The sequence below is a fragment of the Centroberyx affinis genome, unplaced genomic scaffold (genome assembly GCF_046629955.1).
Source record: "Centroberyx affinis isolate AG114_WGS23_722 - 3 ecotype Tasmania unplaced genomic scaffold, CSIRO-AGI_Caff_v1 ptg000175l_1, whole genome shotgun sequence".
Taxonomy (NCBI): Eukaryota; Metazoa; Chordata; class Actinopteri; order Beryciformes; family Berycidae; genus Centroberyx; species Centroberyx affinis.
Genome location: NW_027278872.1, coordinates 62,441 through 85,655, shown reverse-complemented (window position 1 = coordinate 85,655; position 23,215 = coordinate 62,441). Strand labels below are relative to the sequence as shown.

The 23,215-nt window shown below is 40.2% G+C and overlaps 1 protein-coding gene across 11 annotated transcripts in view; it reads right to left on the bottom strand.

Annotated features, from left to right (window-relative positions):
- The window catches only part of LOC139657431 (teneurin-3), a 119,287-nt gene that overhangs the window by 74,000 nt on the left and 22,072 nt on the right, over positions 1 to 23,215 (bottom strand). For 5 of the 11 annotated variants that reach the window (XM_071535334.1, XM_071535301.1, XM_071535308.1 and 2 more), the window contains one exon: positions 5,289 to 5,305. The exons of 5 other annotated variants lie outside the window; for them this stretch is intronic. In XM_071535334.1, coding sequence (XP_071391435.1) covers positions 5,289 to 5,305 — 17 coding nt within the window. Of the gene's footprint in view, positions 1 to 5,288; positions 5,306 to 12,703; positions 12,717 to 23,215 lie in introns of all 11 variants that reach the window. One more of the 11 variants, XM_071535324.1, reaches the window with a different exon arrangement.

The window sequence follows — 23,215 nt, the reverse complement described above, 5'->3', positions numbered from 1 at the left end:
GAGATGCAACCGCTGCAAAAAAGAATGGAAATAAGAGCCATTTTTATGGCGACACACATAATAATTGTCGCAAAACGCCACACGGCTGACAGTTGGGTTCTCTTAAACAGAAGGTCACTTAGAGAGGCAGCTGTTCTTTTATGGCCGCTTAACGCGATGTTTCACGTTTGATTACAGCCAGAGAAGACTCTCAAATAACTAATGACCAGAACATCCATTAGAGCTCTGGGAGAACAGGTTTTCCAATTTCACACAAAGCTGTGTAATTGGCCCCCAGAATGGCATGTGGTGATTATCTATCCATCTTCCCTGTTTAAAAGGTAAAAACCCACACTGCTGACAATTCTGATTTGCTCCACTGAGCCCCAAATGGGTGCCGTGTTTTTTTGCCTTACGGAGGCTTGGAGAAGATAGAGTGAAGGTGGGTGTTGTATCTTTTAAGAGCTATTGATATTTTTGCATTGACAGCATGAATTTTTATAAAGCCTAAAGGAGTTAAATTTAGAGCATGTTAGAGGTCAGGCCTGGCGTATGATTTGCCGGGCCCGAAGTTTGCTGAATCAAACAACAACAAAGACCCTGAAACCTTGTGATGACTTCAGGCCGAGGATCAGGATCTGAGCTGTGCTATGGCTGAACACCGGAACAACTGTATTTAAAAGGACACCGGGCTAGGGCTGGGCGATATGGTTGAAATCAATATCATGATAATCATAAGGATTTTTCTCGATATCAATATATATCACGATATGGTTCATGTATACAAAATAACGTTAAATAATCAAATTAATGTTCATCTCATTGAACCGAATGGTAATGTTAGGTGTGGTGTCAAACAAAACAGAAATATTCAAATAATATTCCTACCATACCTCATTTTATCAGAGTTTTTAAGTAAAATTTGCTTGTCATCATCAATTTAGACAGAAAAAATGAGTGTCACGATATTAAAATATCTTCATATCATCACAATATGATTCCACTGAAAGACGATAAACGATAATATTGAATTATCGCCCAGCCCTACACCGGGCATTGTTTTGAAAAGAACTTTTAGCGGCTATGCAAATTTGTCCTTGTCTATGTGCATTTGCTTTTTGCTGTGTCCTCCTATACACACAGCTAGCCCTTCAATGCAGATAAACGAGCCCCACATCCGCTCCACAGCGCCAGGAGGAAACATGTGTATGCCATTCAGAGATAGAGATACATTTCCGCTGCTTCAAGGTAGAAACCTTCAGGCTACATGTGGACTACTGGCACTCCTGCAGATTAACTCTCCCACATATTCATGTGCAGGGGGACAATGTGATAGGATCTGTGCAAGGAACATTGTGATAACGATGCTTACCAAGTGGAAAAATTCTTCTTATAAGTGTTAATTGCAGAGACAGTGACAACTGCAGTAAAGTTTTAGCAGGGGCGGGTAGTATAAATAATTTTCGTTGCTGATTGCTTTCAGGATTTTATAGTTTTTACTGATTAATCAAGCAATAACCTTTAGAGCGTCTATTTCATAAAGCACACACTGAGGTCTACCATCTGTAAATGCATACACACATTCACCAAGATAGATAAATAGATAGATAGATAGATAGATAGATAGATAGATAGATAGATAGATAGATAGATATGCATGCATTGAGGACATATAAAGAAGAATGATGTGGTACACAATTGGGAGTGACATAAGTGCACAGTGCTTGTGCAGAAGGCCAACCTAAGATTAATTAATTCCTGACTTCAATTACACAGCAGCAGCGCATGGCTATAAATTGCATAAGTGCAAAATCATCAGAAGCAAGGACAGCTCTCTATTTTTTTTTTTGTTGTTTTTTTGTGGACGGTGATTAGAGTCTGATCAAACCCAATCAGGCATGATCCCCTCATCACCTCGCACCGCCTTGTTCAAAGTCAACTCCTGAATCCTAACAGACGAATTATCAGAGATCAGCTGTGGTATTGGCATCTGAAAATATAAGGCCGCCATGACTTAGTGATAATGAACACAAGACATCCCACTCATCTCCCAGGCTAGGCTGTGAGCCCTATTAGAAAAGTGCTAAGTAGGCTAATAGCAATGTGGATTATCTACTAACTCTGGCTGTTTTACATCACCTCTGGGTGTTATTCCACTGTAAAACAAGTCTTCAGCCCACAGCGGACCAGAGTTCCACTTCATTTTCTATCCTAAGTATTTTTTTATGTAATCACTCAAACACACTAGTGTTACAGTGCAATGTCAATGAGGGGGAAAGGGAAATGAAGCAGAGGGTACAGTCAGAATGGAAACATGGTAAAATGAGCCTACATGTACAGAAGTGGTGATGCTGATGGTGGAGCCAGAAGGGATTATATTTAGAAGGTGAAAGTTGAGACTAAGACAATAAATTATCTTCACCTATGAAAAAAAAGATCAAAAACCAGTGGAATGAAAGTTTACACTTAAAGTCCATTTCAAGCAATCAAAAGACTGATCCATTTATGTCTAAATCCTTTGTTGTTCCCCAATATTTACTTTATTTATCCCAGGGGAATTCACCTGTCATAACCGCAACACACACTTGAAAAACAATAAGCAACCCCCTATAATGAAGCTAATAAAAATATTGCATTTGTCCTCTGGTACACACACCTGACCTATTATTATATGAACATATGAAATGGTGAATCACAGAAAACATTATGCCCGCCCAATAACAAATTGAAAATAAACATGCAAGAAAGATACTGCACAAATCAGTATCCATATATCTTCATGTGCACATATTGACGTATTGACAGACATCTTGATTGTCCTTGTTCAGTAAACATGTTGCCCCAATTGACACACTGCTCATACTGAGTTACATACTACCCATTAACATGTAAAAAACATATATGATAAATGTAAAAATATATGCAGTGCAGTATATTCTTACAATATATTTGAAGAGAGGGGTGCCAGCACAGTTTCAACAAGCCCAAACACTCTCACTAACACAAGTTTAAGCTTAATGTTGCAAATGATGCCGATGAACCGACGTGCTAAAAGGCATGCCTAAAATCTAACATGAAAGGAACTTTTTTTTTTTTTAGGTGGCAGACTGAACAGAACATGCTGAAAACACAAAACCCAAAACCCTTCAAAGGGACGGGATTTGACATGCAGCAAATCTGACTGCATAATCCCACAATGGGCTATGGGAACATTAAAGCCCATGAGCTGAATTAAACCTATGCACCGCCTGGAAAAAAGTACACAAATCTTTTTAGGTATAAATAAAACTGTGCTAGCAGAATAATACTCTTCTAAATGTCTTCCACTTGAAATTCTGTGTTTGGGTGAGTTATAGATGTATGAAATATAAAAGTTAATCAATTTCATTTGCTTTGGTACATGGTCAAGTAAAAAGTAAGATAAAAGTATAAAATACTCAAATACAAGACTAAAATAGAGAAGGGACACTGTTTTAGTGTAGAGAATATACACAAGCTAGATGCTGTAGAAAAATGGGGAAACTTTGTGGCAAAACAAGAATAAAAAAAAAATCCAAGGTGATTCTCTCTTTATTTTGCAAGGTTTTTTGCTTTACTCCAGTAAAAGTGCCTTTAAAATATATCACAGTGCAATAATTGAGAAAGCGACCTGGATTCTCATGTTCATATCTGTTTACCAAAGGAAGAAGCGGCAGCCATAACAGTAATCCAAAATGGCCGCTCTCTCACCTTGATCCACCCCTCAGTTTAACAAATATACACCCAGAAACCTCTTTATACAAGTTTAAGGAGTAATGGCATCGGTCATTTAAGCTTTTGAGATATTACTGAGCACCAAGCTATGCCCGTTCAAATATTGAAATTTGAATCTTAACTCTACTGGGATTTGGCATGATTTATTATTCATTAATTTTCCTCACTTACAGGAATTCCTCATCCCCTTAATTATTTAACTCTGTGGGATCAACATTAAACCTGGTAGCAGTTGCTTTCATGATTTTTTTTTTTCATGGAAACTTGTTTACAATTTTGTAGCGCAAAAACCAGTCAAGTTACTTGAGAGACGACTTAAATATTAGAATTATAATATCAGAATCCATAAATGGTATGTTTAATTTCATATACAACCAGGCTTTTCAATTCAAATAATTTTGAAAACTTGGACTGCGCTGTGTGGCGGGTCACGTACACAGTGTCCGAAATGTCTGGAACAATAGGGATAACTGGCATCATGTATTATTTTCTTGTACAGTACTTGCTTTCCCTGCACACAGCAGTTGTCAGGATGCCTGAGTGGTGTAAGGTGCCGTGGTTTCTGGTCTCAAAATTGAGGCGTGGGCTTGAATCCTATTTCTGACAAGCGGTTTTATGCTCGTTCGGTTGTCAGTTTCCCCTATGATGCCAGATTTTTTCGGACAACCTGTACAGTTGAATGTGTTTCCGTGCAGCTCAATCAGCACAGCACGGCACTGCCAATGCCAGGGTTCAGGGTTTCGTTCCCTGTGTAGTTCACTGCTCTAACACTGCCAGGGTTGGGGGTTTGATTCCCACTGGGGCGAGCCATGCTAAAGATACTGTAAGGATAGCAGTTATCCGCCAACTGGCATATGTTCTGTTGGATTGTGTGCTATTCAAAAAATAAATAAATAAAAAAATCTACGCATATGTTAAACAATGAGCCTTGAAGACAGCTTGGCATTGTCTTCCATCAACACACACAGGGAATTAGGCTGGCCTTTAAAGTGCAGGCTCAGTGACTGGGAAGGCAGATGAAACAGCTGTGTGGTTTATGGGGCTTTGCTTTGAAATCAGATCAAGACGGATGCCTCCTTTTCATAATTCCTCAATGTCAACTTGTCATCATCTCCATCAGCAACATGCTTTAAAGGCCCTTTTTGATTAATACTGCATGCCAACGCTGAAATGACAATCTCATTCCCTTCTTAATGGCGCTTGCGATATCTATCAAATGATGCTTTATGGAGCATTGGTGTTTTTACAGAAATGCCTCCTAGAGCGGATCTCCATTTAGCTGTTCTTAATTCTCAGTTTTCAGAGGTTTGTGGTCTGAAAGCTGACTCTTTACACAGAGTCTTTACAAGTGATTGCTGTATCTCATGTGTCAGCAGTGGGTTGTATTATTGACCCAAGGACGTCCGTAAGATACAGCAAAACGCTCCACACTGCAGTTTCATAATAAAGCATGCTGTTTTCTCTGATATGCTAAATGATATTCAAAATGGTCTGGGCTTGTCCATTCATAGTATCAGAAATGATTTAGTGCCAAAAGCTATCACCTATGAGTTCACATTTACCGCAGATTTTTCTTGATCATCGTCTTTGTGATGCTCCTTCTTGATACTCTGATGTTTTGACCTATTAGGTTTCTGTGATGTTCACTCTTTGAAAATATCTTTTTTTGATTAAGGCATTGAAAACCCTTGAATGCCGCGCATAATGTTCCAACACTGAGTCGAGACACAATTAAAAGCCGTTTTGCACTCACTAAGCTTGGCAAGCCTGGTGAAAGCCTTTTCATATTCATTGTGTAAGTACTGCAAAAGGTCTTGTGCCACTTTACTCTCCATTAAGAGACTGATGCAACTGCTAATGGAATTGAAAGGGCATTTGCTTTGACTGGCTTGCCCTTCACCAATAGGGAAATTGCAATATGTGTGCATCATCAGAATTCTATCCAAGTAAATCGGATAATTCTATCAAAATAAATTACTTAAAGAACTTGTACAGATCACATTATCTATTAAAATTTCCAGTATAGTACTTATGTATATGTTTTTTTTTTTTTACAAAATAATATCAACTATTACCTCCAATAATGCATGTACTTGTCGCTCCACTCAGCAAATTTCATATTTCACAAATGTAAAACTGCTTCCAAGCAAAATAAAATAAATAAATAAAATAAAAAAATAAAAATAATAATATCTTTAATAACAAAATCCCATGTTTGATTTAAAATAAAAATGAATAATGGAAGAATTGCCTGATAAAATGTGCCATTTAGACCAGATGATAAGATGTTTATATATGTCAAATCAATAAAGTCATGCTCATCAAGCCTCCACATTCATTAGTCTTCCATTCACTTTCATACAATTCTAGTGTCTAGTTGAAGGTTGAGCAGTGGCAGTATTCGTTAGTGGAAAAGGAGACAATACCGGGATAATAATCATACTGGGAAGCCCTGGGTGGTGTGTGTGTGTGTGATAGGGGTGGATGTGGGGTGGGGTGGAGGGGTGCAGAACCCTGGAGGAATTCAGGACCATTAGAACAACCTTGCCCTAGGTGAGTTTTGGGGATTTACTCTGCAAACAGAGGGAGTTGGCACTTTACAGAGGCTTGGGGTTTTGAAAAAAGCTGTTTGAATTCCATCATATTTCCTGGCAGAGTACCTTCACTCCTCACACACCCTTGCCCACTCTTCCCCTGGCTTTCTATCTGATCAAAGAACAAATTTTCTCTTAAGCTATTTCTTTGCAGGGGAACCAGAATGTAACCAATATTTCAAGGATTTCGTAATCGTTGCATTACAGAAGAAGACACCATTCCATATACAGTACACAATGCACTTCACATAGTCTTACAATATACATTAATCAATGGGTTGTAACTAAACTTACAATGTTTTAATCTATTGAAGAAGCACTGCAAATGGGAGCAGCTTCACATCACCGTTTGTCCATCTGTCTGTTTGTCTCTCTCTCCCTCCCTCTCTCTCTCTCTCTCTCTCTGTCTCTCTCTCCCCACACATTGCTACAGATGGCAGATCATCGTACAGATGATGACTGCTTAGCAGTTCTTTCTGACAGCTCTCCGATTACATAGCAATTACACTCCTTCTCAAAGGCTGCTTTGACAATTAGCCTGCTGACAAAACACTTAGTTGTATTTATTCATGTGTGGACAGCTTTTGTTTCCTTGTTTGTCCAGAAAGATAGTGTGTACACACAGGTAAAATAATACATTTTCTCACTTCAGCTCAATCGACACAGCTTATTTAATCCTACAAATCTCCCAACATTTTTGAAAAGCAGAACAGCAGAGCCAAAACCTGCCACAGTCCATTGGAAAAATTGCCAATTCTCAAACACTTTTCTCAAACACACTCTTATCTGTTTTAAACAGGACAAAGTAAAAAAAAAAAATCCTGTGTTATTGTGGAACCATTTAGCCAGTAAGAATTACAGGTTGGAAAAAGGTGGGCTACTTTAAGAGTAGTCATTCCCTCCATCAGAGGGCTGGCTTGAATGGCTCATTCCTTCAGTAACAGCCAATAGTTGTCATGGTGATTGGTTGATGGAGCCAACATGAATTCTTGGTTAGGGTTGTCTGGCTACCTTAAGAAATATTTTGAACATGCAGAGCTTTGTTGAACAAATTCTAAGCTTTAAATCACAGAATTTACTTCCAATGCACCAAGCCTGAATGCCAAGAATGACAACAACAAAACCCCATTATCCACTGTGAATCATTTCTCTGACTAAAGCAATCTAAATTTGAATCTGTAATTGCTCATAAAATTGCTGTATACCTCATCTTAGCGACCATGGAAATATGACACGTGTACTCGGAGAACTATTCATATGCCTCCCCATTCATTTACGTCCCGCTTCCCCAATCACTTGAGAAAATGGTTGCAGGAAAAAAACAGGCCACTCATGGTTGTAGTGGCACAGGCCTTCGCAATGGCTGCTATAATTGCATTTCCTGTGCAAATCACTCAGTTTGTGGGGAAACCAGAAAAAGAGAGCAGCCTCCATCTAAAAATGGGAAAGCCTATCTTTTCATGATTAATTGTTGGCATATTGTTTTCAACTGGAAGCGCTCCACTTGTACAGATGACTCATTTTCACATCGATTGTAAGGCAAATTTGACAAGAAGGAGATGTATACAGTGTATACGTCTTGAATGTACACATACCAGGACACTTGTATATGACATGATCTGCTCTAAGTGTGTTTTTACATGAAGAGATCAAGTTTCAGCTGAGCTCTCCACAAACATCTTGGCGCTACGATTTATATTTCTTTTATATTATTTAACCTTTATATCCCCACATGGTCCCATTGACATTAAAGGGAGACCCAGCCAAGAAAACAGCATCGACACAAACATAAAAGTTGCAGACAAATACGATAAAACAATGCCCATAAAGTAAGCCAAAATAAAAAAAAAACAGCAAAAAAAAAAAGCTTAGTGTAAACTAAAAATTCACTATATGAGCGCTCAAACGGCACCAGCAGAGCATCAGGATCAGGGGCAAACCTGATACTGATTTGTTTTGTTTTAGTTTCAAAGTATGTCATGAGTGCAGGACACGTTTACCAGTCCCAGTGCAGCACTTATCCTCCCAGACTGTTACAGGGAGAGATGGACAACACATTGAAAATGAACCTGCTGTATCAGTGCACGTGATAACACACTGGTAGCACAGTAAAACCACATTATGAGCACATTATGAGTGTTATATATGGTATTACATGGTATACTACACAATACACAAACTCTAAAAGCGGAGTACTATTTGGCACAACTGTATAGGTAAGAACAATGATAGGTCCAGATTAATTAATTAATTATTAATGCATTACAATGCGTGTCATTTTCTGATGTGAATACAATGCAGGAAAAATACATATATTATTATTCTGCCTCATAATTGACTTTAACAATCCCAGAGCTTGTATTCTATGCCTGTGTGCTACAGCACACTGGCTGAAAATCCCTCTGCTTTCCAAAGAGATTTCCTGAGGCCAAGGCTATGAATTGATACCCCACTGTTACATTACCCTTAGCCACAGAGCAGAGCACAGGAGAAGAATAATAACAGCCGGAATCATTGGTTTATTGTTATACTGCACACCTACTAGTGCATTATACTGGTGGGCAGGCTTGTGCTGGAGATGTCAATATCCTCAATGGGCATAAACGATACACTTTATGCGCGCAAGCACACATTCACATATACAGTACATGTGCCCGTACACACACACACACACACACTCACACGCACACGCAGAGACACACACCTTAAGGCTCACTCAGAAAAGCCTTCCAGCACTACTGATGTTTTCGAATTTTCCATCAGAACACCCTCTGCTCCTCTCGGCAAGAAGAACTAAGATGCAACCTGCATATCCTCTAAGGCTCTGTGCATGCTCAATCAGCAACATGATATGGCCCAGGGCTCCGTGAAGAGGCCACTGCTGGAGTCTTGACGACTGAGCATGCATGAGGTAGTAACACAGTGTTTTGCTGCTGATGTGCCTAGCTAGCCGAGCCGGTCCTAACTATTCAACAGCATGTACTGAGCTCCACCCTGAGGAAACACGGCTCTGCCTCAGACTCTGGGCTTTACGTACTGAAATAATTAAGGTTAAAAAATTTCAGCCAAGGCTGCTGAAATTATTACAGGTCGAGCTACGTCTGAAATATTGTTACATGTCAAAGAGTATTTCACTCATGTTGTGAAATGCAGTCCCTGCTCAAATCTGAAGAACAGCCCACTCAGATCAAGATGACTTTTTCGTGCAACCATAGTTAGAAGGACCGGTCCCTTGAGTGGCCTGGCATCACAATTCATTAGTGAAACTGGCCGTTAAAGTTTAATCTGCCGTGCAGCCGCTCTTAATTTTGAACTACATCCCCTCCATTTCAGAGTGGCTCTCGCACATGTCTACAGCATGTTACTCAATAATAAAAGTAGGCAGAGCAGTCAGATGCACTGTCCTTCAAAATGTCTCTAATGCCGCTTTACTTGACAACAGCAGACAGGACTGCCTATGTTCCAGCCTTCATTCACCTTAGAAAATACCACCCTAAGCCTCATCTGTCATGTATCAGCTGCAGCCTAACATTTCACTTTGTTTGGCAGACATTGATTTTTACCTCCAAGGTGTTGTCAAGGAGGCATCCAACTCATACATACATCCTCTGCTGTCTCTCCAGAGGCTGCTTTAGAAAGAATTGCAGGAACAAACACGAGGAAGGGAAAGCTCAGAGAAATTACTACATTTTAAAGTAAGCCAGAATATTGCTAATTCTTTTCTGTTTGGATACGGACATGGGAGGAGAAGCTATGTGTGGGTGATAAGCCAGAGCTTATGGAAGCAGCATTTCTCAATGCCCATTCTTTTTGCCCACTGAGAGGTGTATTTTTGATTTTGTAAAAAAACTGCATATAAGCTTGGCAAGGCTTCTGGGTAAACAATATTGCAATCAGGATTCTAATTTCATAGTTTTTAACCATCTATTCTGTACACAAGTATATCTACAAGATGACCTTATTTACACCATAGAGATACCAACTGACCGGATATCAGTGGCTATCAAAGGATATCGGATGTACAAATGAGGGCGCACTGTTCGACTGCAGTTACTCTCAGCTAAAGCAATCTCAGAACAGCAGACTTCTAAACACGTGGTCACTAAAAGGAGAATGCATTAGATCTGCTTCAACGGATTTAGCCAATCCTCCGTCCATATGTTAAGGGTGTTTTCACAATTTATCAACCACTATACACCCCCCTTCCCATACACACACACACACGCACTTCACTTCTAACCTAGTTGTGTAGCCCTGGAATTATATTCATTAACTGTCAACGTATTAAAACAAATAGCATGCTAAAAAGAGCAACCGCATACCTTGTTTAAAAATTACTTGGCACCAGAAAAGAAATGATCTATGAAGTACTTTTGAAGGTAACATCTAGATTTGCTTAGTACTGTTCTTAACAAAGTTTCAAAGTTTTCTGAAGTACAAGGAACAAAACAAACAAAAATCAGTGATAATAAAGACAATTATCTGCCAATAGCTCGATATGGCCGACTTTACAAAACTCAGAAACCGTATTAGACTCCCCACAACCAAATTAACAAATCTGCTGCAGCATAATGATATAAAAAACTACTTATAAGTTAGATGAAACTTTCTAAAATACTTTTTCAGCTGTATCTTCTAAAAGAAGACACCAGAATGTCGGCAGAAGAAGATTTCTAAAACTGTTTTGGCACAGCGCATCCAGCCCCCATAGACCAAGGCCTACACATATAACAAGTTGTAAGAATAACCTCTAAATCTAAGTATAGGATATAGGAATGCCAATTATTATAGAGTAGAGTGGACATAAAGAGTGCAGAATAAGAACTCTTGCAGATTATTCTTACCTGTAGTGCGGTGGTGATTTGATGCAGTGAACCAGCTTGCCCTCTTTCCTCTCCGGGTCCAATTGCAGCTCAGAGGTCCCACTACAATATCTGATCTTTCGTTAAAAAAAATATTCCCTAATGTTGATACAGCGCAAACGTCTCTCTTTTCAAATTGGCTCCACACAAGAGAGAACGGAAGTCTTTGGTTGTGTGACTTTCAGCTTATTTAATTCTTCTTAAGAGCAAACATCATACACCTACAGTGTTTTCAAAAGTGTATGATAAATATCCTGGGGTGAGTTTCTCGATAGCGAGCGATCCTGAAGCTTCACGACCTACTTTATGCGCTTTTTGAATATATGTCGTGGAAATTTGGCGACTGTTTTCCCAAAGCGTGACTTAAAGAGAGAGATTTGACAACGCACTCGAAGTTGTACTTTATAAATGAAAATGGAATGGAAATGAAGAGGAAATGCTTATAGTGTTTTGAATGTATGGAATGTTTATACAGCCATTACTAGTCTATGAATTGCTGCATAAATACCAGTAAAGAGATACTTCAAAACTCATGAATAGTCCGAGGATGTCTTGAATTCACGAGAGATTTCACAGACTACGTTGGTTACAACATGTTTTCAGGAAAGCGAGGATGTTCTTCAAGAGCTACAATACCTGTCAGGAAACCCACCCCTGAATATTTATGAATACAAAAGAGACCATGGGAAAACTACTTCATCAGGTGTAGACTGATAATTGTGTTTCCTAGATCCTGCAGGGTGGCCAGATGGTTAGAGTCCTGCTACAAAACTAATTCTTATTCTTCTACTCATTATAAGTCACTCTGGACAAGAACATCAATTTAATGCATAAAATGTAAAATGCATTTTTTTTTTTTTACCTGTATGCAGACTCAATGGAGATGACTGCTGCTTGTAAGGAAATATGAGATTGGTTTAATTAGAAGTATTATAATTTGCATCATTTAAGCTAGTGGTTGCAAATGCAATCATGGAGTAAAGATGCAATATAAATAAACTGTGTTTGCATAGTAGAACTGAATCTGGATCTGTTTAGTTGTATGTATAGGATTTGGGTATTTCATGTAGGTATTTTCTGATTAAAAAAACAACAACTCGGATTTTGCAATAAATAAATTGTATGTGTGTGTGACTGTGTGTGTGTGTCACTGTGAAGAGTGAGTGTGGAAATGGTGTTAACAACATAGTGAGAGCAACAGAAAAAACAGGCTGCAGGTAGCAGCTGTGAGCCCACAGGATCCATTATGCTTCTCTGTAAACTTTCTCAATTTACCCTCTTTATAGGACTAAACAGCACTGCGCATATCTGCAGTTCAGTTTCTAAACTTGTAAACTATGCAATTTGCCTTTCATGCCACAGCAGGCATCAATTAGCACCTCTCTCACGCCTGTACATCTGAACTGCATCAAATTTGGCTCTGTGCTGCTCAGAATGTGACGCAAAGTCGTCGTGACTCGACTGAAAGGAGGGAAATATTCAACAGCGGAGATCTCACACACTGCTCCTCCTCACCTTGGGCTTTTAGCTAAAGAATATCTCAATGATCTATAGTCCATGATTAGAGAATGAAATGGCATAAAGTATGTCGCTGTTGCCGGGTGATCAACAAAAGGTACAATGGATTTCTGATTGGTTTTAAGGGCCCAAGGATCATGAAACTCACTTACCATTCACTTATAAACTTCAAGTAAGCCTTATTTGCACAAGACTAGTATTAAAATTAATAAAACACCCTTCATCCTTTGCGTTTTGTGAAACACATTCACACAGGGCATTGAAATTTACGGAACTATCCAATGCCCCAGACACAATTGTATGAAGTCGAGATTTGTCCCTCCTGCCTTCATTTTTCATGACAGGAGGAAGATAGAAATCGCATGTCTAGAAGAAGAAAAGGAAACTGCGCGCCAAAAACAAATGCTGCAATCCTGCAGAGCTTGACTGGTACAGGATAAGTTTTATCAGGGGATCTGTGTCTTCACCAAAATACGCTAGGTCATTTGTAATTTACAAAAAACAGACATGGCAGATTCACACATGATTAAAATCGACAGTTATTTGAAATCTCTGGAACGTCCCCAGGTAATTGTAGCTCTGTGCGAATGGGGCTTAAGAAAAAAATAAATAAAAAAATACCCAGTTTGCAGTGTTTCTGTTGCGACAGCAGCAGTATATTGTCAACAAATTGTGCTGGTCTGCCTCTCAGCAGCGCACACAGCAGAACGTGTATGACTGTGAAACGTCTCTGCGGTGGAAGACACTGATCGTCCTTCAGATGGGGCCTAATCATGTTTGCTTTGCCCCAATTAGATAAGGGAGACACGTCGTCAACACACAAGCTATTTCAAGTCTCTTCTGATGCTCCCCGCGCTGTCCTCTCGCTCACCAAATGGCAGCAGTAGGAGGCAAAGGATGGTCCACATTCACACCCAACTGAGTCATTTCACACTGGAATCAGTCCATCTGAATTCAAATCATTAAAAGCCAAGGCAAGACTCACAATGGAAACTGAGGAGTGAAATCTGAGGGAAAAGGCGGCAGCAGGCAGCATATGGCTTAGTGAAACCATAAGTTGTCGGTTTTTAAAAGGCAGCAGCTGGGCAAGTTCCCTGGCTAAGATGAATATTGTATTACCATGCTGTATATTCTTCAGTCTTGACCAGATGAAACGGCGCAAGGCGTATTGATATAGCAGCGATCCCACAGTTGGGTCTACAGTCTGCAGTTACACTTGTTCCCAGTTACACGCTTCAGCCATAATGCACAATGGACTGAGATTATTTGCATAAGCTTTCCATGTGCCTCGATAACCTAGTTTTTTTCTTTTTTTTTTTTTTTCGGTCCTCTGGAATCCCCATCCCAGTCAACGAGGACAGATAAAGACTAATGATAGGATACCCCATTTTAACTCAATCTGGCTCAGAAAATAATGGAGCTATTTGGAGAGGCAGGGGAGTTGATGCTGCAGTTTGGAACGTCACAATGACAGAGACGATAACAAATCTGGATTAAGATGCAGTACAGACAGTCAATAGATTCGCTTCACAGCCAATCTGCAATGCTGGGCACGAGTGAATACCATTGGCAATTACACCACAGTATCCCTTCTCCCTGTCAGCGCTAAAATTAAATCAAGATTTGATGTTTAAAATTGAATTATGAGAATTTCATCACATAAAAATAACTTATTCGACACAAGTGAGACGTTCTGCCTGCTGCACAACTTCAACATGCTTGGGATGCAGGGAAAAAAAAAAGGGACATCTTCCTGATGTTTATTCAAGGTACTGTCAATGATATAATCCGGGTGATTTAGTTAGAAATCACATCTGCCACATTCAGGTGAAGGCCAATTTGTCTCCTACATATTCATAGGCAGCAATATTGATTAAATGTCTTGTCTGCCTAAGTATACATTGGGAAGTGTGAAACCGGGGATCAGTTGTAGTGGGAATATAAGCGGAACAGAAATGCATACAGGAGATCCTGGGATTACTTCTGAAAGCTAGTATGCTAACACTCCCGGGACGCTATTCGATCAGATCCGGACGCTGACTGACGCCGAGGTCTTACTGTAGCCGCCGTTTGGCAGACTCGCTGATGAAGGTGCACGACTTTCCAAGGAGTTAGACTTTGAAGTATTGCATGTTATCATTATCTAACTGGAAGTCGTGCCTGCATACCACTTGCGGCGATCTAACCCGAGGCTACAGTAGCACTCAGCAGCAGAGGTCAATAACGACGGCGAGGCGCATTTACCGAGAGTCTTTGTGCTCCCAGAGTGACAATAGAATCTCATTGTCAGGTGTTTAGTCAGATAAGGTCGCACACCCGCAGGGATTAGCGTCTGCTTTTCATCAATGTAATGCTTTAAAAACAGGTTTAGCAAAATGTGTGGTGGATCAACCAATTTAAATGCTAAACCTCTTTCTCTCTCACAAGATTGAGGCCAGGGGCTAAACACATACAGATAAACAAATCAACGCAGCTGTAAGGACTTGGAGGAAGGGAGAATAAATGAATGACCCTCACACCTTTATTTGTACAGGTAGTGCTGCGGAAATGGCGATATAACTTACAAAGTGTTAAGGTGAGAGGCTGATTCCCTTGTTTGTCATGGTAATACTTCCAATGTCAACTTCCTCATTGAGAGAGAGTCATCCTGAGGCGCTGCGTTCACAGACAACACTAAATACGCAAACAGAGCTTTACAAATCTGTTATAATACGTGGGGGAATGATTCAGGAATGCCATTGGTCTCTGCTTAACGCAACACAATTGTAGCCACTTATATAGGCAGTAACAAAATGCACCACCACTGCTCATACACCACCCATGGCAGTAGTTGAATTAGGAGCTGGCTGGCTCGTGCTGGGAAGTGACGTTACTCTTTGAGAGCAGTGTAATGATCGCTATCAATCTCTCCAGTGTCGAGTCGCATTAGAGAACTATCAGGGAGGAGTACTGGAAAGAAGAACCGCCGAGAGACATCCTCCACCACGCCAGCATGGCAGTGCATTAATCACAATGGTGGGACCCTCTCCGTGTCCAGGCTGAAAACTGTCAGGATAAACACTTGAGCCAACAGAGATGCGACTGTTATGCCGGGAGAGGAATCCTAGCTGGTGGCTCACCACATTGGCAATGAACGCCAGCTCTCTTTTTGCGAGACATAACTGTCACAGCTTTCTCATTTCGGATTCACATTTTTCTCTCAGGCCATTTCAAACCGTCGCTACTGACATCTTCACTCATCTTTTTAACAAATACGGAGCTATGCATGGAGACAAAACTGTCATCGTTGCATAATCAGCCGGGCCTCAACAAAGATCCTCTGCTGCAGATTCTCTGCTCGGTAGTTCTAAATGTAATAATGAGCAAGAAAGACACAGAATTTAAAACTCAGTTTACATAACACTATTAACAGTACTTCAATAGATGGATGAACTATTCATGTCTTGCGCTCAGTCTATATACAGTGCACTCCCCTCCATCGAAATTCCAACAATTCTATCCATTAGCTCCATCAATTGGAGCTTGCGCCATCAGTTTGAGTTAGTGTTGATTATCTCAGCAGTCTGTGGCAGAGAGCTGCTACAAGTGCCCTCGCTAGGAGAAAAATTCCACAAGCGAAACTTTTTTTTTTTACTCTTTCCGTCTACTATAGCAGCACACATGTCATAGTCAAGTGGTTTATGAAACCGCCCGCTCCCCTACTCCACTACTGCCATCTAAATAATGAATACTCTGCCACTTGCAGTAATCCTCTAGCAGCCATCCCCAGAAATAGAACAGAGCCAGACAGAGCACTAGACTGCCCCCCTCCCTTCACCTTTCAAAACAAATAATGCTGATTCCTAAAAAACCCATGCAAATCGCTGACACCCCAGTCATATTGCATGTTAATGATGCGTTGCATGCATGTCTGCAAACAAAAATTTGAGTGGATTGTTGGGCGATTGTGGAAATTCAACATTCTTAGCCGCATCTAGGTCGTGACTTGAAAGTTTTGCTTAGTATCCACTTGAAGGCAACATCAAAGCACGGGTAAGCCAACTATTTCAAAAGGCATCAAGAGCTAACCGAAAAGGTACAGTAACTGCGAAGGGCACCTCTGGGCTTCATATGATAGATGATAAGACAGTGAAAAGAAAGACAGAGAGAGAGAGAGACAGGGAGAGAGGGAGAGACAGAGAGAGAGAGAGAAAGAGAGAGAGAGAGAGAGAGAAAGAGAGGTGAAAGAGAAGGGAGAGAAGAGAAATTAAGGGAGAGAGGTGAACTTATATGAAAGCTAGCCTTAATTAGATGGAATGTTTGCCCTCTTCCACAAATTCCTTCATGCTGAGCCAGAAAAAAGACCAAAGCAGATGAGTCTGGGGAGAACTATCTGCCTAAGTGGCCTTTTATTGAGGGATGAAAAGCTCCCCTCTGCCTCTCTTCCCATCCGCTGTCCCTGATTATGGAAAAAGTGAAGGCGGATGAAAGGAGGGGCCAAAGATTTCTGACGTGTCCTATTGTATGCAGATGTGATGACAGGCTTGGCATTTGAGGTGAAACCTAGGAACTGCCTTCCAAGATCTCAGCCAATTACATCAGGAAAAAACGAGGAAGAGATCACAAAGATCTGTTCCAATTTTCTATAAAAGCTGGCAAATGGCTTTGGTTTAGTCACAGACATTTCAATTTTGTATTAAAGACTACTCACGCAATATCAGTTTGTTGTAATCAAGGTTTTGGTAACTATTTTACCCTCAGAGGAAGCATATCACTGACAGCATAAAAATAATATGTTTTATTTTGTATTTGCTTTGTCATATTGAATTTTGACTGTCACAGTTTTGTTGAAGGCTTCATGTAGTCTATAAATGTAATTTATAAATAAGTGTCACGATTACTACTTGAAATGTATCAACTGTCATAAGTTTCGTTTGATGTTAGTTTTCCTCTATTGCACTATGAAACTTTGTTTTGAAAAGTGCTTTACAAATTAACTATTATTATTATAGGCTCGCAAGTGGGTGTCAGTGTGATGCCAAATGTTGCAGCCTGCTCATCTGAGCTAATACTAAATGTGAATTATATTAGAAGTGAAGAAAGAATGCGAGCAATAATGATGTGAGCTAAACCTCATGGTATTATGGTTATGTGCTTTCATCTAAAAACGTGTCAAATTCCAACACTTGCAGCAGTGTTGATTGATCAAGTGCTGCACTAATGGAAGCTGTGAGACTGAGGGAGATTAGATGGCCGCTAAGCTTTGACCCTGGATGTGAAAACAGCAAGGGCTGGGGATTGCTATCATAAAGCAGCTAAATGGCTTATTTCACCTCCAGCTCTGGTAGCCACCCGCTGGCATCACTGTTTGGATAATGATGCCCGTAAATGTCCCTAGTAAACAGGCGAGGCGCGGGGGCATGGACCCTTCCCTACCACCATTAAATAAGGTAGGCAGTGATCATTACCTTGTGAGTTCCAGTGACTAGCATGACAACGGCGCACCGCGATGGGGCAAATACAATTCCAAGAGTGTCACTTAGGGTTTGCTGATTTATCGGGCCGATATTTGCCTTGTAATAAATATCGTATATCAGCCTGTCAACGTCATCCGCTGTTGACATGATGGAGTTTCCTCTCTAACCACACCGACTGCACAAAAGAAGTCTAACAGTCGGTAAAACCTGCTAACCTACCTAAAAGACTTTCATTATCCTGGGTCCCAATGGAGAGTTTTAGTGTCCCATGATGGTCTAAATGCGGTTTACACCCTGCAAAGGCTAAAATTCTAGGGGAAACATTGAATACTTGGATTTGTTTGGCATGAAAAAGGTCAAATTTAAAGATACTGAATACCAGCACCCATATTGAGAGAGCCCATATTGATCACACCCTTCTGTCACTAACTATGGCATACAAGCAGGTACCTCAACACTGTTATCATTTTAATCAAACCATGTGTCATTTTATATCATTAGCCTATATCTATATTTTTATGTCATTTTTATATGCTCCAAAAGGCAATAATTCTGTGTGACTAATCCTAGAGCCTATAATAGCCTATAATAATAATAATGATAATGATATATAATTCCATCTGCTAGTTCATTGTTGCATTTTCATATTTACTGTGTGCACTCAGCACCTACAGCTGCAATCTTTGTGCATTCAAACCTTGAAGTTACACATAAAGGAAAAACAGCCCCCAGCTTCAAATCAGTTAAATTTATATGTAAATCATTATCATATTCCATCTTTGACTTGGAAGCGATAAACAAAAAACCTCAGATGACAAATTTCCATTTTGGCTTAAAGGGGCATTTCACCACTAGTTCATATCAATACTATTTTGACAGTATTCAGGCTATAACTGACTCCCCTATGAATATTTTCAGCTTCATAATGAATGTGCTTTGTTTGAGCTGGATTCCTATAGACCTCATAGAATCGCTGTTATGATTATATAAAACCAGTCTGGAAATTATTTTTTTCCAACAGTCTCTCACTGAGGCTTTTAGCCATGCCAATTTCTCATCCACATTATTTGAGTTTTAATTAACAACAAGGGTTCAGTGTCTCCCAGGTGACATCGCTCTGCGGACAATTTCACACTCAAACACTTTCAACCATTACATCAAACCAAGACTGTTTTTGAATTTGGATATGAGGAGGATAATGTATGAAAAAACTACCAGCATTATTTTTTGGAGAGGTGGGGACAAGCAGGCTGTTTTTACCTTTCAATCAATCAACCAATCAATCTAATCAACCTATCAATCTATATATCCAGGGACAGGGTTTTTCTGAAAAACTGAACACTAAAACACTTATGTAATATGGGTCAAAACACAAACTGGTTTGCTAGACTGACACTGATGCACCTGATGAAAACAAGTTTTTACATAATTTTCTCACTTAACAGCATCTTAACATGATGGAAGATCAAAAAACTAATTTTAAAATTAAACTTTTTGCATCATGGTTCCCTAATTTAAAAAATAAAAAATATTAAAAATCCTATTGCTTTATGTTTCATCATGTTAGACTTGAGTGCATTTCATCTCAATCTTCATGTAGAGAAAATGAATTAGTAAGCTAATGGCATATTGGAGATTAAAAACAAACAAAAAAAACTCCAACTCGGCTCATTTCAAGTTTGGGAGATGCATTTATGCGCTTATTCTTGAGAGTAAAAAGAGCCGATGTGGTTCATTTCCAGACTTCAGTACTGCTGTTCCTTGAGCTCGTGCCTCAGCTTGGGATCAGCAGTTTAGCCCCGTAATAGAATAGAATAGAAAAGAATAGAACATAATAGAATATATATTCAATAGGACCAAGGGAAATTTGTCTCACACATAAAGAGATCCAGCAATGCACAAAAAACAGATACAGTGCTCATTCAATCATTACATAAATTATACAACAATTCATCCATTCATTACATAAATGATATAGCATCCAGAAACCACAACATAATGCACAAAATCCTGAGTTGGCTAAGGCAGTAGCTGGCCTTAAAGTCCTGATGGGTCTTTGCCAGAGGGGATAAAACTGTAACGGAGCTTGATGGTGAAACATGTTGAGGTAAAAAATATTGCTCAGTCCTCACTATCAATGTGAATGTAGAGCAGCTTTGCACCACAGAGGAAAACCGGAATCGAAAGCAAACCTCCGCAGAGTATGGTCCAGCAGCCCATTATGATATATGATATTTAAGCAGTGATTGCTGCATGAATAAGACATAATGTTCCTGTTCTGATTGCTCCTGGGTCTCTATAGCCTTCTTAAAACTTTCCCTCTCCCCTAGTACACAGCGGTTCAGCATGTATGCAGGTGTAAGAAATACACCCACCTCTTTCTCCTGGGATGTAAACCCACTTTTTCAGCGTAATTACCACTGACACATATAAAGATGGTGGGATCACAATATACCCACCTCCTCAGCAGTATGCCCACCCCCCCAATTACCCCTGCATCACTGCCGCGCAGGCAAACATGACCAAAACCCAGCCAGGCGAAATGAAAAACACTCTTGAAACTGCAGCTGTAGAATTACATAACTGATGGATGTTAAAATGAACAAATAAATCCACAATGCAATTAATCATATTCCACTCATTCAGGCAACTAAAAATATACGTGCCTTGCTCCACAGCTCACCTTATGGCCCAAACAATAATTCATTGTGCCACCTCATAAGATGCAATACGGGTCCGCAGAGGAAAGCTCATTGCATTTACCTGCTCATATTTACCTGTCACCTGTAAATGTATGTGGGACTGCCACTGTGTGACCCTTTGCAGCACTCAGACTTATTCTTCTGTTGATGCATCTGCTCTGCTTACATTGGCCGGCACTCGCTACACACCAATTACTCTTTGTCTTTGTAGCTATTGGTCTGCTAAGCACTTCAATCTGTCACTGTCTCTGAAGCCATGACATAAACCCAAAATGATTAATCAAAGGGAAGTCAAGACCCCGGAAGCAACACCTACGGTAGCCTCACCCACCCGGTTTGCATACATTACCCATAATCCTTCATGGATGTCAGGTTAAATATGAACATGCAAGGAATACTAAAATGCAACAGCAATGTCTTGAGGAGGACAAGCCAAGTGATATACAAACACAGTGTCTTATCGTTGTGATACAGTTTGAAAAGCTTAAGGCATGCCTAAGCATTTCATACAATATTAAATTCACTTGTTTTCTGTTTTTTTTTTTTCCCATTTGCACTTTATAATCAAGCACTGCTTCTGATGATGTTAGAGAAAATATATTCACATTACCTTCTGTAGTTGTGTAAAACAGCGTTGAAATTTTGCACAAAACCATCACTAAAAATATTTCTGGGCAACCATACAGTAACTTGACTCTGCTGAATTCCAAGATGCAATCTGCTTCCAATTACTCTCAATGTAAATATTTCCAGGCCTGTGGACATGGTTCTTGGCAAGTGCAAAATATTGTATTATCAATTTACACGTGTTAAGCTGCTGTCTGGTAACAAACATCCAACAAAGGAAAATATCATTTTAAACACCACATACACCGCCCCCTCATCAGCAGAAGAAGATCCACAAGGGGATTGAGAGGAATACAATAGACTGTAGCTTTCTGCAATAACAATAAGGCCCATGCTAATGGAAGAGCTGCTGGTGCCTGGCACTGGTCATACATAAAACATTATTTTGCCACATCCAAGTTGTTGGCAGCTGTTATTCATGCTCAACTCTGGATCTGTCAGCACAAATGACCACCAACGGTAGAGACTAAATGACTAATAAGCAATGTAATGGAATTTGGGTTAATCTTTCACAATCATGAAAACAGGATTGCAAAGAAGTTAGTGTGTTACCTTAAACAAAGCCTGTAGCAATTCCCTCAAGAGCCCTTATCAAGGTCCACTTCTCAGGCTGCGATGCTGCTTTGTAGTGGATTTACAAACGCTCCGGATCTCCTCCTCTTCCCACTGCCGGTACACAGCCTCGCACTGCACTACAACACCATCACACTGACACATGGATGGCACTCAAGCGATGCCAAAAGGGTTAAAACCTAGTGGACCGGAAAGTCACACCAGCATCGTTCTAGTTGCCAGCCACCGCTGCCGCACTCTCTCGCTCTCCTCCTCCTCTTCCCTCTTCCTTTTTTTTTTTTTTTTTTACTCAACCTATCTCGTGGGCTCGCTCCCCCCCCTCCTTACGTGAGATGGTAGACGAGAGCGCTGGGCGATTTGCACCACTCTATCATGGATCGTGTTACGCTGTCTGGCTCTAGCGGCGGTCACAGATGATAGGCTGAGGAGCCTTGCGTGTGTGTGTTTACCCCCCAAAAGAAGTAGAGGGAGAAAAGAGAGGGAGAGGGAGAGGGAGAGGGAGAGGGAGAGGGAGAGGGGCTGCCACCCTAAAAGCCTGAACCTGAATTGGTCCCCGAGATTATCGGGCTAGGTGACATGCTTTGACTCGAAACCTTGATGTGAATTCATGAGGGAGGCTGTCACCGAGTTACGCTGGCCTCAAAGTGCCACATTTGGACGGCATACACGCAGTTTCTCCACAGATTTCTCCTTCAGCTTGACAGTGTTTGATTAGCTACATGTTATAATGTAATCAGCGAGTTATCTTTGTTTTGCCAACATGTATAATGAATGTCCTTTGTCTTTAATATTTTCCGAACCGAGTTCTTGAGTGTATGTATATAGGCTGCACATACTGCTGCAGAAACACACAATACACAAACAATACCCGTGTCATTTGCGCTGCTATTAACGCACCATTAAAAGCCTCCACTGCACATGCTCTGATAGTTTGATCACACACGAGCTTGAGCCTCAGAAGAAAACGCCCAAAATAATTCATTAACACCTCACGTTCACAGCGTCTCTGTCAAGCCTAGGACAAGAACTAAAGCTATTTGATTCTTGTTTTTATCTTTTCTTGTTGGCTAGCTTGTCAGTGTTGTTTGTTTACTTTTGACAGCATTTTGAAAAGAAGGCAAAATATACGTCTGTTTATAAGACACACTTTT